The sequence below is a fragment of the Blennius ocellaris genome (assembly GCF_963422515.1).
Source record: "Blennius ocellaris genome assembly, contig: SCAFFOLD_175, whole genome shotgun sequence".
Classification (NCBI taxonomy): domain Eukaryota; kingdom Metazoa; phylum Chordata; class Actinopteri; order Blenniiformes; family Blenniidae; genus Blennius; species Blennius ocellaris.
Genome location: NW_027662254.1, coordinates 62501 through 76687, shown reverse-complemented (window position 1 = coordinate 76687; position 14187 = coordinate 62501). Strand labels below are relative to the sequence as shown.

At 49.4% G+C, this 14187-nt stretch overlaps 2 protein-coding genes across 2 annotated transcripts; one reads left to right on the top strand and one right to left on the bottom strand.

The window, feature by feature from the left end:
- The first annotated feature begins 6 nt into the window (after positions 1–6).
- On the top strand, positions 7–4791 carry msraa (methionine sulfoxide reductase Aa). The gene is made up of 6 exons (XM_080521365.1): positions 7–20; positions 1840–1908; positions 2006–2125; positions 2818–2922; positions 3172–3278; positions 4494–4791. Exons 2-6 carry the CDS (start codon positions 1902–1904, stop codon positions 4662–4664), a joined length of 510 nt encoding a protein of 169 aa, XP_080377491.1. The 5' UTR covers positions 7–20; positions 1840–1901; the 3' UTR covers positions 4665–4791.
- Positions 4792–6927: 2136 nt separating this feature from the next.
- LOC308147972 (12-(S)-hydroxy-5,8,10,14-eicosatetraenoic acid receptor-like) lies at positions 6928–10336 on the bottom strand (the record flags this gene model as incomplete). Its single annotated transcript, XM_080521367.1, has 3 exons — positions 6928–7383; positions 8010–8415; positions 10158–10336. The coding sequence occupies 3 exons, from the start codon at positions 10334–10336 to the stop codon at positions 6928–6930; spliced, it is 1041 nt and encodes a 346-aa protein (XP_080377493.1).
- Positions 10337–14187: the final 3851 nt, after the last annotated feature.

Below are 14187 nucleotides of genomic sequence, written 5' to 3'. Positions count from 1 at the left end.
TGAAGGCATCAGAGTCTCCGGTCAGTCTCTAAGCGTCAGCGGGCTAAGCTACTTTTAGCACCCGTCTACGGTGAAACGCTGTTTATAGGGCTAGCAGGCTAAGCTACTGTTGGCACCCGTCTACGGTGAAACGCTGTTTATAGCGTTAGCAGGCTAAGCTACTATTAGCACCCCTCTACAGTAAAACGCTGCTTATAGCGTTAGCAGGTTAAGCTACTATTAGCACCCCTCTACAGTAAAACGCTGTTTATAGCGTTAGCAGGCTAAGCTACTGTTAGCACCCTTCGACGGTGAAACGCTGTTTATAGCGTTAGCAGGCTAAGCTACTGTTAGCACCCCTCTACAGTAAAACGCTGTTTATAGCGTTAGCAGGCTAAGCTACTGTTAGCACCCGTCTACGGTGAAACGCTGTTTATAGGGTTAGCAGGCTAAGCTACTGTTAGCACCCTTCTACGGTGAAACGCTGTTTATAGGGTTAGCAGGCTAAGCTACTGTTAGCACCCTTCTACGGTGAAACGCTGTTTATAGCGTTAGCAGGCGAGCTGCTGTTAACATCCAGCGGTGATTTAAGAAAACGGAGAGTTTTTGTGTTCGTTTCGTCCCTCGTGTTCTGAACGATGTTCACAGGAGACCGTTGGACTTATAAAAAGTTGTTCAAATTGTCGAGTTAGCGCAGCTGCACTGCGCATGCGTTGAGCCACCAGGCTGCGTCAACGAAAACATTGATACAAAAATCGATTAACAGCTGAGAATATTTTCCGTTTCCAGTAATTCATTAATTTTATCTCGTGAAAAGTATTTCTTTTTTTTTCTCTGTCAAAAAAATTCTAAATTCGCTGACGTTATAAAATGTGTCGCGCCGACTTCCGGTTCAGAAGCAGCGGCTGAAAACAACCGCCAGGTGTCGCTGTGGGTGAAGCGAAGCGCTGAGATGGAGAAAATACGGTGGCCCTGAAGTGCAAACCACAACAACAAGTTCAAAAACACAACAACAAATTGAAAAACACAACACAAAGGAAAAACACAACAACAAATGAAATCACAACAACAAATTGAAAAACAACACAAACGAAAAAACACAACAAATTGAAAAACACGACACATGAAAAAACACAACAAATTGAAAAACACAACAAATGAAAAAAACACAACAACAAATTGAGAATCACAACGACAGTAACTTCAAAGGAAGAGCAGCAGACGAGCTCTCTTTGAAGCCTTTGAACCAGAAGTTATTCTTCCTGAAGCACGAATTTCAAAACCTGGAAAAGTTTGTTGATCCTCTACCGACTCTTTCCTCCAGTTTGGACAAAACCTTGTTCCTCCTTCCTTCTGGTATTTTCTCCTCGTCAAACTAAACGAGCCACAAGAGAAACGACCTCCGGCTCATAAGCGCTACTGCCGTCGTCCAATCAGACGATCTCTCTCTGCCAACTGGTTTCTACCTTTTCCCTTTAAGTTACCGTCGTTGTGTTTTTGAATTTGCAGTTGTGTTTAGTGATTAGTTGTTGTGGTTTGCACTTCAGGGCCGCCGTAAGAAAACGATGGGCGTGACAAATGTTTTTTTTAAATGTGTTGCTTTTGGTTGTTTGAACGTCAGTCTGGAGGGACGAGGGACGTTTTGGACAACGAGCAGGAAAAAGGCTAAAAGGAGCAGAAGCGTCACGTCATCGTCGCAGAACCACGTTCTGGACAGATATTGTTCACGATGCTAATGTTTGTGTTTGAAAGGTTGAGAGGCGGTGGCCTGAAGGTCACGTGGAAAGGTCAGAGGTCATCTGGGGGGAAAAAAAAACAAACAACCCTAAAATGTTTAACTCTTCACTTCCTGCTGTTCAGTGAAACACGACGTGAACGGAAACCGGACGGTTCCTCCTTTTCCCGACCGAACCGAGACCGTCATGTTCGGTAACACACACACACACACACACACGTGTTCTTTCTGCAGTGAAGTGACAGCAGGGTTCTAATACAGGGTTCTAATGCCCCCCCCCCCCCCCTGCAGGTATGGGCTGTTTCTGGGGGGCGGAGAGAAAGTTCTGGAAGCAGAAAGAAGTTTACTCCACTCAAGTTGGCTACGCTGGAGGATTCACACCAAACCCCACCTATAGGGAGGTGTGCACAGGTACACACACACACACACACACACACACACTCACGTTATTAAAGTATGAAAACACACAAAACAGCGACAAAACGTACAAAAAATGACAATAAAAGCCACATAACCAGACAAAACAGGCAAAAGCTCCATAAAATCTCACAACCTGATGACAAAGCAGCTCAAATGGCTGGGGGAGGCGGGGCCTGAGGCTGGGGGAGGCGGGGCCTGAGGCTGGGGGAGGCGGGGCCTGAGGCTGGGGGAGGCGTGGCCTGAGGCTGGGGGAGGCGTGGCCTGAGGCTGGGGGAGGCGGGGCCTGAGGCTGGTGGAGGCGGGGCCTGATGCTGGTGGAGGCGGGGCCTGAGGCTGGTGGAGGCGGGGCCTGAGGCTGGTGGAGGCGTGGCCTGAGGCTGGTGGAGGCGTGGCCTGAGGCTGGTGGAGGTGGGGCCTGAGGCTGGGGAAGGCGGGGCCTGAGGATGGAGAAGCGTGGCCTGAGGCTGGGGGAGGCGGGGCCTGAGGCTGGTGGAGGCGTGGCCTGAGGCTGGGGGAGGCGGGGCCTGAGGCTGGTGGAAGTGGGGCCTGAGGCTGGGGGAGGCAGGGCCTGAGGCTGGTGGAGGCGGGGCCTGAGGCTGGTGGAGGCGGGGCCTGAGGCTGTAGGAGGCGTGGCCTGAGGCTGGGGGAGGCGGGGAGGTTAACCTGGACGTGTCGGTCCACAGGGAGGACGGGACACACGGAGGTGGTGAGAGTCGTCTTCCACCCCCAGAACATCAGCTTGGCCCGTCTGCTGAGAGTCTTCTGGGAGAGTCACGATCCCACGCAAGGTAATGCTAACGTGCTGCTAGCATGCTGCTAACGCTCTGCTAATGTGCTGCTAATGTTCTGCTAACGTGCTGCTAACGTGCTGCTAGCATGCTGCTAACGCTCTGCTAATGTGCTGCTAACGCTCTGCTAATGTTCTGCTAACGTGCTGCTAACGTGTTGCTAGTGTGCTGCTAACGTGCTGCTAATGCAATGCTACTGTGCTGCTAACATGCTGCTAAAGTGTGTGTGTGTGTGTGTGTGTGTTCCAGGGATGCGTCAGGGGAACGACGTAGGAACCACGTATCGTTCTGCCATCTTCACCTCGACTCAGCAGCAGCTGGAAGAAGCTTTGACCTCCAGAGATCAATATCAGAAGGTACAGCTGTCAATCACCTGGAGGCGGGACTTCCTGTACCTCCCTCTAATCCAGATTATAGAGCATCTTCCTCCTCTAATCCAGATTATAGAGCATCTTTCTTTAATCCAGATTATAGAACATCTTCCTCCTCTAACACCAGATTATAGAGCATCTTCCTCCTCTAATCCAGATTATAGAGCATCTTCCTCCACTAATCCAGATTATAGAGCATCTTCCTCCTCTAACACAGATTATAGAGCATCTTCCTCCTCTAATCCAGATTATAGAGCATCTTCCTCCTCTAATCCAGATTATAGAGCATCTTCCTCCACTAATCCAGATTATAGAGCATCTTCCTCCTCGAATCCAGATTATAGAGCATCTTTCTTTAATCCAGATTATAGAGCATCTTCCTCCTCGAATCCAGATTATAGAGCATCTTTCTTTAATCCAGATTATAGAATATCTTCCTCCTCTAGTTTAGATTATAGAGCATCTTCCCCCTCTAATCCAGATTATAGAGCATCTTCCCGCTCTAATCCAGATTATAGAGCATCTTCCTCCTCTAGTTTAGATTATAGAGCATCTTCCTCCTCTAATCCAGATTATAGAGCATCTTCCTCGTCTAATTTAGATTATAGAGCATCTTCCTCCTGTAATTTAGATTATAGAGCATCTTCCCCCTCTAATCCAGATTATAGAGCACCTTCCTCCTCTAATTTAGATTATAGAGCACCTTCCTCCTCTAATTTAGATTATAGAGCATCTTCCCCCTCTAATCCAGATTATAGAGCATCTTCCCCCTCTAATCCAGATTATAGAGCATCTTCCTCCTCTAGTTTAGATTATAGAGCATCTTCCTCCTCCAATCCAGATTATAGAGCATCTTCCTCCTCTACTTTAGATTATAGAGCATCTTCCCCCTCTAATCCAGATTATAGAGCATCTTCCTCCTCTAGTCCAGATGATAGAGCATCTTCCTCCTCTAATCCAGATTATAGAGCATCTTCCTCCTCTAGTCCAGATGATAGAGCATCTTCCCCCTCTAATCCAGATTATAGAGCATCTTCCTCCTCTAGTCCAGATGATAGAGCATCTTCCCCCTCTAATCCAGATTATAGAGCATCTTCCTCCTCTAGTCCAGATGATAGAGCATCTTCCTCCTCTAATCCAGATTATAGAGCATCTTCCTCCTCTAGTCCAGATGATAGAGCATCTTCCTCCTCTCCTCAGCTGCTCACAGAGCGGGGACTAGGTCAGATCACCACTCAGATGGGTTCTGGTGAGACGTTCTACTACGCGGAGGATTACCACCAGCAGTACCTGAGCAAAGACCCTGGCGGCTACTGTGGCCTGCGAGGAACCGGCGTCTCCTGTCCAATCGGACGGGAGGAGACGGGCTGAGCGGCCAATCAGAGGGCAGCGTGACGACACACTGGAAGGTTCTCCGGGTTCCTCAAGCGGATTATTTAAAAAGAAGCGTTTTTGTGTTTTGATGCTTTGAAAATGTACCAGAAGAAATAAAATCCAATTCAGATGAAGATGGTCTGGAACACACACACACACACACACACACACACACACACACACACACACACACACACACACACACACACACACACACACACACACACACACACACACACACACACACACACACTATGTCTCACATTCTTGCAAAAATTCTACAAAGTGACGGTTCCAACAGTCGAGTCAATATTTGGACTGAAGAGGAACGTTTAGAAAAACAGGAAGGAGTGTGTGTGTGTGTGTGTGTGTGTGTGTGTGTGTGTGTGTGTGTGTGTGTGTGTGTGTGTGTGTGTGTGTGTGTGTGTGTGTGTGTGTGTGTGTGTGTGTGTGTGTGTGTGTGTGTGTGTGTGTGTGTGTGAGATGGTAAATGTCACGTTTACAAACCTGAACAAATCCTTGTAAACATGGAGAAATGAGCTCAACGTGAGTGAAGAAGGTTCTGTTTGGTTCCGTGAGTCATTTCAGCAACTGCAGGAGAACCTGCAGAACCAGGCCCAGAAGAGAACCTGTAGAACCAGACCTAGAAGAGAACCTGCAGAACCAGACCCGGTAGGAGAACCCGTAGAACCAGACTTTTTGTTTTGTTTGTTTTGTGAGAACGTCGTCACGTGAACGTGAAACTTCTCGGAAACAAAAACGCAAAAACGATACGTTTTCTTCTGGAAAGTCTCATGAACGTGAAACTTTTTGAAAACTAAAACGCAGACTGTCGGTTCGTGCTCGAAACATTCCGGAAGTGAAAGCACAAAAACGCTACGTTTCCATTCAAAATGTTGCGTAAACGTGAAACTTTTTAGAAAGAAAAATGCTAAAATATTTGCCCAAAACATCGTCGTGAACGTAAAGTTTTCAGAAATTACATTTTTTTAAAATGAAGACGAGTAAAAACTAACGATACATTTTCAATTGAAACGTTAAACATGAAACTTTTTGGAAAAGAAAATGAAAAAATAAAAAGATACGTCTTTAATTTAAAATGTCTTTGGAGTCACAACAACCGGGCGGCGACACTTAGAACGTTCTTGCAGAACTTTTCGAAAGTGAAAAAAACTTCCGTTCAAAACATCCGGCGCAAAACTTTTCAGAAATGAAAACGCAAAGAAGTTTTCAGTCGAAACGTGAAACTTTACAGAAACAAAACAAGAAAAACGAGACATTTTGTTCTCAAAATGTCTGAATGTGAAACAAAAAGACGAAAAAATGCAAAAAGCAAAAAAACAAAACAAAACCGTAGCATTTTTCAGTTCTTGTCTCAGACGAGCCTCAAAAAGTCCCAGAATGCAACTGTTTGTTTATTAAAAATGATTTTTATGTTCAGATTGTAAACATTTTGAATAGTTTTCTTCTTCTGCCTTAAAAAAAACCAAACAAAAACCTGCTGAAGTTAAAAAGTGACGATAAAACGACGACATGAGCCTCGTATGTTTGGGCAGAACTTTAATGTGGCGCCGCGCCGCGCCGCGACTGACAGACATCATCTCACGCTTAGCGTCTTAGCAAACAAGCTAGCTAGCCTAACTCGCTCCTCAATGGTCTTGAGCTGTAATCAGAGTACTTTTATTCCCGCGTTTATGATGCCATTACTTTAGCATGTTTGCTAACAAAAGAGCTAAACCGTGTCGGAGCCGGGTACAGTTAGCGTTTTCCCCAACGCCGCGATGGTGACGTGAAGTTGAGCATGCGTCCAAAAAGTGCCACGGCGACGTCGAAGACGCGAAAATGTCGATTGTGCATTTTGAAACGAGTCTTTCGACACGAAATAAGCAAAGTCAAACGCTAGCTGACGTGCTCGGTCTCCGTCAGCGGACTTGAAGACGCGACACCTTCTTCAGAGCAAAGTTTAGCGTTCCGTTAGCTAACACGCTCGCTACCGTGATCATTCGGCGTTTCATGCTAGTTCAGTACGAGTTGTCAGTCAAGCGTCGGGGATTTACGTGGCGGATGTTCGGCTGAGCGCGAAACTTGAGCCGTTGGCGTGAGAAAGAGGTTTGATAGATCAAATCTTCCGCCGTGAGACGAGATAAGATCTGTGAGTCTGAAGCGGAGCAGGATGTGTGGCGGCCGCGGTCGTTTCCTGGAGTCGTCCTCGTCAGATGTTAGCGTGACGGACGTGATGCTATCAGGCTTCCAGAGAAAGTCATTTTTCCACTAAGGGCAGCGACACCGTCCTGGCGCCGGACAAGGTGGAGGCGGCGGTGGAGGTGGCGGCGGCGGCGTTCAGCCGGCGGTGGAGGAAGGCGGGGCAGAAGGTGGACAGGTACGCGTCCTTGAAGCCGGAGTGGCAGAAGCAGTAGACCAGCGGGTCGAGGAGGCAGTCGGTGTAGGACAGCACCATGAGGCCGTCGTACACCTGCACCGCCACCACCTCCACCCCCTCCCAGCCGCACAGCCGCACGCCCAGCAGCGCCGCGCGCGCCACCGCGCACGGCAGGAAGCAGACGGAGAACACCGCCACCACCGAGGTGACGGCGCACATGGCGCGCCGCAGCTTGGTCTTGTCGCCCACCGTCTTCTGCCGCAGGCGGCCCACCATGTGCACCGTCACGTAGACCAGCACCACGAAGGGAACCAGGATCTGGGTGAAGAACACCGCCTGGAACCACAAACAGCTGATGCTAACAGGGGCTAGCTGGAGCGCCGTCGTCGTTCACCCGTGACACAAAACGACTGTTAGCATTAGCCAATGCTGTTATGTTTAGATAAGCGCTGTGACAGCTAGTGCTAATGTGACAGCTAATGCGACTGTGAACGCTAGTGCTAATGTGACAGCTAATGCAACTGTGAACGCTAATGCTAATGTGACAGCTAGTGGTAATGTGACAGCTAATGCGACTGTGAACGCTAATGCTAATGTGACAGCTAGTGCTAATGTGACAGCTAATGCGACTGTGAACGCTAGTGCTAATGTGACAGCTAGTGCTAATGTGACAGCTAATGCGACTGTGAACGCTAATGCTAATGTGACAGCTAGTGCTAATGTGACAGCTAATGCGACTGTGAACGCTAATGCTAATGTGACAGCTAGTGCTAATGTGACAGCTAATGCGACTGTGAACGCTAATGCTAACGTGACAGCTAATGCAACTGTGAACGCTAATGCTAACGTGACAGCTAGTGCTAATGTGACAGCTAATGCTATATGTCTAGAATAGAATAAGCCAGAACCTGGTCCAGGTGCAGGACCAGAGGCGCGGTTAGGGGTAGGGTTGGCGCGGTTACCTCTCTGAAGGTGTCGGTGACGTCGTGGTAGTACGTCTCGTTGCTCCGCCCGTGGCTGTTGCAGCACTCGAAGGTGGAGACCATGGTGGGCACGGTGAAGGGCAGCAGCAGCAGCCAGATCAGCACCGAGATCTGCGGCGTCTTCTTCAGGACGCGCACGAAGTTGCGGCGGCCGAGGTGCACCACGTTGAAGTAGCGGTCCAGCGACAGCATGATGAGGAAGGCGATGCTGGCGCCGCGGTTCAGGAACAGCATGAAGAGCAGCGCGCGGCACAGCAGGGGGTTGCCGCTGCGCCGCACGGCGTGCTGGTAGTGGAAGATCTTGACCGGCAGGCAGGCCACCAGCATGAAGTCGGCCACCACGATGTTGAACAGGAACACGCTCTTGTTCCGCCAGAACTTGAACCTGCAACCACAGACACAAGGTCCGTCTGCGTCTCGCCGTCTGGAGACGGCAAGGACAGACACGGTGTCTCGTAGAGGTGGACGCCGACTCCTTACAGCTGGACTGTGTGGCAGCTGTGTGACAAGTGTACGGCAGCTGTGTGGCAGCTGTGTGGCAGGTGTGTCTCAGGAGTGTCTCAGGAGTGTCTCAGGTGTATGACAGGTGTGTCTCAGGTGTGTCTCAGGTGTGTCTCAGGAGTGTCTCAGGTGTGTCTCAGGAGTGTCTCAGGTGTATGGCAGCTGTATGGCAGCTGTGTCTCAGGTGTGTCTCAGGAGTGTCTCAGGAGTGTCTCAGGTGTGTCTCAGGAGTGTCTCAGGTGTATGACAGGAGTGTCTCAGGAGTGTCTCAGGTGTATGACAGGAGTGTCTCAGGTGTGTCTCAGGAGCGTCTCAGGATTGTCTCAGGTGTGTCTCAGGTGTATGGCAGGTGTGTCTCAGGTGTGTCTCAGGAGTGTCTCAGGAGTGTCTCAGGTGTATGACAGGAGTGTCTCAGGAGTGTCTCAGGTGTGTCTCAGGTGTGTCTCAGGAGTGTCTCAGGTGTGTCTCAGGTGTGTCTCAGGAGTGTCTCAGGTGTGTCTCAGGTGTATGACAGGAGTGTCTCAGGAGTGTCTCAGGAGTGTCTCAGGAGTGTCTCAGGAGTGTCTCAGGAGTGTCTCAGGTGTATGACAGGAGTGTCTCAGGAGTGTCTCAGGTGTGTCTCAGGTGTGTCTCAGGAGTGTCTCAGGTGTGTCTCAGGTGTGTCTCAGGAGTGTCTCAGGTGTGTCTCAGGTGTATGGCAGGTGTGTCTCAGGAGTGTCTCAGGTGTGTCTCAGGAGTGTCTCAGGAGTGTCTCAGGTGTGTCTCAGGTGTGTCTCAGGAGTGTCTCAGGTGTGTCTCAGGTGTGTCTCAGGAGTGTCTCAGGTGTGTCTCAGGTGTGTCTCAGGTGTGTCTCAGGAGTGTCTCAGGTGTGTCTCAGGAGTGTCTCAGGAGTGTCTCAGGTGTGTCTCAGGTGTATGACAGGTGTGTCTCAGGTGTGTCTCAGGAGTGTCTCAGGTGTGTCTCAGGAGTGTCTCAGGTGTGTCTCAGGTGCATGGCAGGTGTGTCTCAGGAGTGTCTCAGGTGTGTCTCAGGAGTGTCTCAGGTGTGTCTCAGGTGTGTCTCAGGTGCATGGCAGGTGTGTCTCAGGTGTGTCTCAGGTGTATGACAGGTGTGTCTTAGGAGTGTCTCAGGTGTGTCTCAGGTGTGTCTCAGGAGTGTCTCAGGTGTGTCTCAGGAGTGTCTCAGGTGTGTCTCAGGTGTATGGCAGGTGTGTCTCAGGAGTGTCTCAGGAGTGTCTCAGGTGTATGGCAGGTGTGTCTCAGGTGTGTCTCAGGAGTGTCTCAGGTGTGTCTCAGGTGTGTCTCAGGTGTGTCTCAGGAGTGTCTCAGGTGTGTCTCAGGTGTGTCTCAGGAGTGTCTCAGGTGTGTCTCAGGTGTGTCTCAGGAGTGTCTCAGGTGTGTCTCAGGTGCATGGCAGGTGTGTCTCAGGAGTGTCTCAGGTGTGTCTCAGGAGTGTCTCAGGTGTGTCTCAGGTGTGTCTCAGGTGCATGGCAGGTGTGTCTCAGGTGTGTCTCAGGTGTATGACAGGTGTGTCTCAGGAGTGTCTCAGGAGTGTCTCAGGTGTGTCTCAGGTGTGTCTCAGGAGTGTCTCAGGTGTGTCTCAGGTGTCCAGCAGGTGGAGTCTCACCTGAAGATGAAGACGTAGAGGACGGACAGGTTGAGCGGCAGACCCAGACTGAACTCCAGAACCATGATCCAGGACAGGATCTGGTAGGTCACCTGGTTGAGGGTCTGGCAGTGGTCCGGGTTCTCTGGGGTCAGAGGGTTCTCCGGGGTGAGAGGGTTCTCCAGGCTCAGAGGGGTCATCATGAGGGCTTCCACTGGCAGCTGGTCAGGGCACACATCACTCTGTCCACTGTCCTCACTCTGTCCACTGTCCTCACTCTGTCCACTGTCCTCACTCTGTCCACTGTCCTCACTATGTCCTCACTCTGTCCACTGTCCTCACTCTGTCCTCACACTGTCCTCATTCTGTCCACTGTCCTCACTCTGTCCTCACACTGTCCTCACTATGTCCTCACTCTGTCCTCACACTGTCCTCACTCTGTCCACTGTCCTAACTCTGTCCTCACTCTGTCAACTGTCCTCACTCTGTCCTCACACTGTCCTCACACTGTCCTCACTCTGTCCTCACTTTGTCCTCACTCTGTCCACTGTCCTCACTCTGTCCACTGTCCTCACTATGTCCTCACTCTGTCCACTCTCCTCACTCTGTCCACTGTCCTCACTCTGTCCTCACTCTGTCCTCACTATGTCCTCACTCCTCACTCTGTCCACTGTCCTCACTATGTCCTCACTCTGTCCTCACTCTGTCCACTCTCCTCACTCTGTCCACTGTCCTCGCTCAGCAGAGAGAAAGTCCCCCGGCGAGGCTGGAGGAGGTTTATATTGAAGAAGAAGAGGAGGAGGAGGAGGCGGAGCTGAAGCTCCTCCTCCTCCTCCTCTTCCTCCTCCTCCTCCTCTCACTGATTCACAGCTCGTCTGAAAAGCCTTTGAAGCTTCACCCTTTACCTTCCTTATAAATATAAATATTTATAAACATTGTTAACTTTATCAACTTTATAAATATTATAAAAATTAACTTCATTAACTTTACTAAATGTATAAACATTCTAAACATGTATTACTGTATCTGAGCTCCTGTTTCCATGGCAACAAGTTGACAATAGTCTGTCTCACATGAAACCTTGTCTCAGGACAGTTAGTCTCTCTGGACATTTAGTCTCTCTGGACAGTTAGTCTCTCCGGACGGTTAGTCTCTCAGGACAGTTAGTCTCTCAGGACAGTTAGTCTCTCAGGACAGTTAGTCTCTCAGGACAGTTAGTCTCTCAGGACAGTTAGTCTCTCCGGACAGTTAGTCTCTCAGGACAGTTAGTCTCTCTGGACAGTTAGTCTCTCAGGACAGTTAGTCTCTCAGGACAGTTAGTCTCTCAGGACAGTTAGTCTCTCCGGACAGTTAGTCTCTCAGGACAGTTAGTCTCTCTGGACAGTTAGTCTCTCTGGACGGTTAGTCTCTCTGGACAGTTAGTCTCTCCGGACAGTTAGTCTCTCTGGACAGTTAGTCTCTCTGGACGGTTAGTCTCTCCGGACAGTTAGTCTCTCCGGACAGTTAGTCTCTCAGGACAGTTAGTCTCTCCGGACAGTTAGTCTCTCAGGACAGTTAGTCTCTCTGGACAGTTAGTCTCTCTGGACAGTTAGTCTCTCCGGACAGTTAGTCTCTCAGGACAGTTAGTCTCTCTGGACAGTTAGTCTCTCCGGACAGTTAGTCTCTCAGGACAGTTAGTCTCTCTGGACAGTTAGTCTCTCCGGACAGTTAGTCTCTCCGGACAGTTAGTCTCTCTGGACAGTTAGTCTCTCAGGACGGTTAGTCTCTCTGGACGGTTAGTCTCTCTGGACAGTTAGACACTCTGGACAGTTAGTCTCTCTGGACAGTTAGACACTCTGGACAGTTAGTCTCTCAGGACAGTTAGACACTCTGGACAGTTAGTCTCTCAGGACAGTTAGTCTCTCAGGACAGTTAGACACTCTGGACAGTTAGTCTCTCCGGACAGTTAGTCTCTCAGGACAGTTAGTCTCTCTGGACAGTTAGTCTCTCCGGACAGTTAGTCTCTCCGGACAGTTAGTCTCTCTGGACAGTTAGTCTCTCTGGACAGTTAGTCTCTCCGGACAGTTAGACACTCTGGACAGTTAGACACTCTGGACAGTTAGTCTCTCCGGACAGTTAGTCTCTCCGGACAGTTAGTCTCTCCGGACAGTTAGTCTCTCTGGACGGTTAGTCTCTCTGGACGGTTAGTCTCTCTGGACAGTTAGACACTCTGGACAGTTAGTCTCTCTGGACAGTTAGACACTCTGGACAGTTAGTCTCTCAGGACAGTTAGTCTCTCAGGACAGTTAGACACTCTGGACAGTTAGTCTCTCAGGACAGTTAGTCTCTCCTGACAGTTGGACACACTGGACAGGTAGTCTCTCTGGACAGTTAGTCTCTATGGACAGTTAGACACTCTGGATAGTTGGACACTGTGGACAGTTAGTCTATCTGGACAGTTGGACACTCAGGACAGTTGGACACTCTGGACAGTTGGACACCCAGGACAGTTGGACACTGAGGACAGATGGACACCCAGGACAGTTGGACACTCTGGGCAGTTGGACACTGAGGACAGGTGGACACAGGACAGTTGGACACTCTGGACACTCAGTCTCTCTGGACAGTTGGACACTGAGGACAGATGGACACTCTGGACGTCTCCTTCCAGCTGCTCGATGTGAAATTCCTCCACACAAAGCCGTCATGTCTGCACATGTCCAACGTCTTCCTGGGAAGACGTCCAGGTCCTTCTACCAGCACACACACACACACACACACACACACACACACACACACACACACACACACACACACACACACACACACACACACACACACACACACACACACACACACACACACACACACACACACACACACACACAGGGTGAAAGTCCAAAGTGAAGACGGGACATTGAGACTTCATTCGGTGACGTTTTGAGGATTTTAGATAAATATTATCTCAGAATGTTGAAGGTTTGTTATTTCTGAACCAAACTGTGTGTGTGTGTGTGTGTGTGTGTGTGTGTGTGTGTGTGTGTGTGTGTGTGTGTGTGTGTGTGTCCAAGCTGTTATCTAGATGAGGTGAAGCTGCTTCCTCTTTCACACTCGTACGTTTCAGAGAAACTCAGATAGAACTTTGATATGATGAACTGTGTGTGTGTGTGTGTGTGTGTGTGTGTGTGTGTGTGTGTGTGTGTGTGCGTGTGTGTCTAACCCTACGAAGTATCACGTGTGGTGTCCAGCAGGGGGAGCCAGAGGGCCTGACTGGTGTACAGAGCTACAAGACTAGAGCTACAAGTGTAGAGCTACAAGACTTGTAGCTCTACACTTGTAGCTCTACACTTGTAGCTCTAGTCTTGTAGCTCTAGTCTTGTAGCTCTAGTCTTGTAGCTCGACACTTGTAGCTCTAGTCTTGTAGCTCTAGTCTTGTAGCTCTAGTCTTGTAGCTCTAGTCTTGTAGCTCTAGTCTTGTAGCTCTAGTCCTGTAGCTCTAGTCTTGTAGCTCGACACTTGTAGCTCTAGTCTTGTAGCTCAAGTCTTGTAGCTCTAGTCTTGTAGCTCGACACTTGTAGCTCTAGTCTTGTAGCTCTAGTCTTGTAGCTCTACACTTGTAGCTCTAGTCTTGTAGCTCTAGTCTTGTAGCTCTAGTCTTGTAGCTCGACACTTGTAGCTCTAGTCTTGTAGCTCTAGTCTTGTAGCTCTAGTCTTGTAGCTCTAGTCTTGTAGCTCGACACTTGTAGCTCTAGTCTTGTAGCTCTAGTCTTGTAGCTCTAGTCTTGTAGCTCTAGTCTTGTAGCTCGACACTTGTAGCTCTAGTCTTGTAGCTCTAGTCTTGTAGCTCTAGTCTTGTAGCTCTAGTCTTGTAGCTCGACACTTGTAGCTCTAGTCTTGTAGCTCTAGTCTTGCAGCTCTAGTCTTGCAGCTCTAGTCTTGCAGCTCTAGTCTTGTAGCTCTAGTCTTGCAGCTCTAGTCTTGTAGCTCTACACTTGTAGCTCTAGTCTTGTAGCTCTAGTCTTGTAGCTCTAGTCTTGTAGCTCTACACTAGTAGCTCTAGTCTTGTAGCTCT

Excerpts from the sequence above, each read along its gene's own strand:
- msraa (XM_080521365.1), top strand. Across the intron at positions 2,126-2,817 it reads CTATAGGGAGGTGTGCACAG|GGAGGACGGGACACACGGAG; the intron begins GTACACACACAC and ends GTCGGTCCACAG. Across the intron at positions 2,923-3,171 it reads GAGTCACGATCCCACGCAAG|GGATGCGTCAGGGGAACGAC; the intron begins GTAATGCTAACG and ends TGTGTGTTCCAG.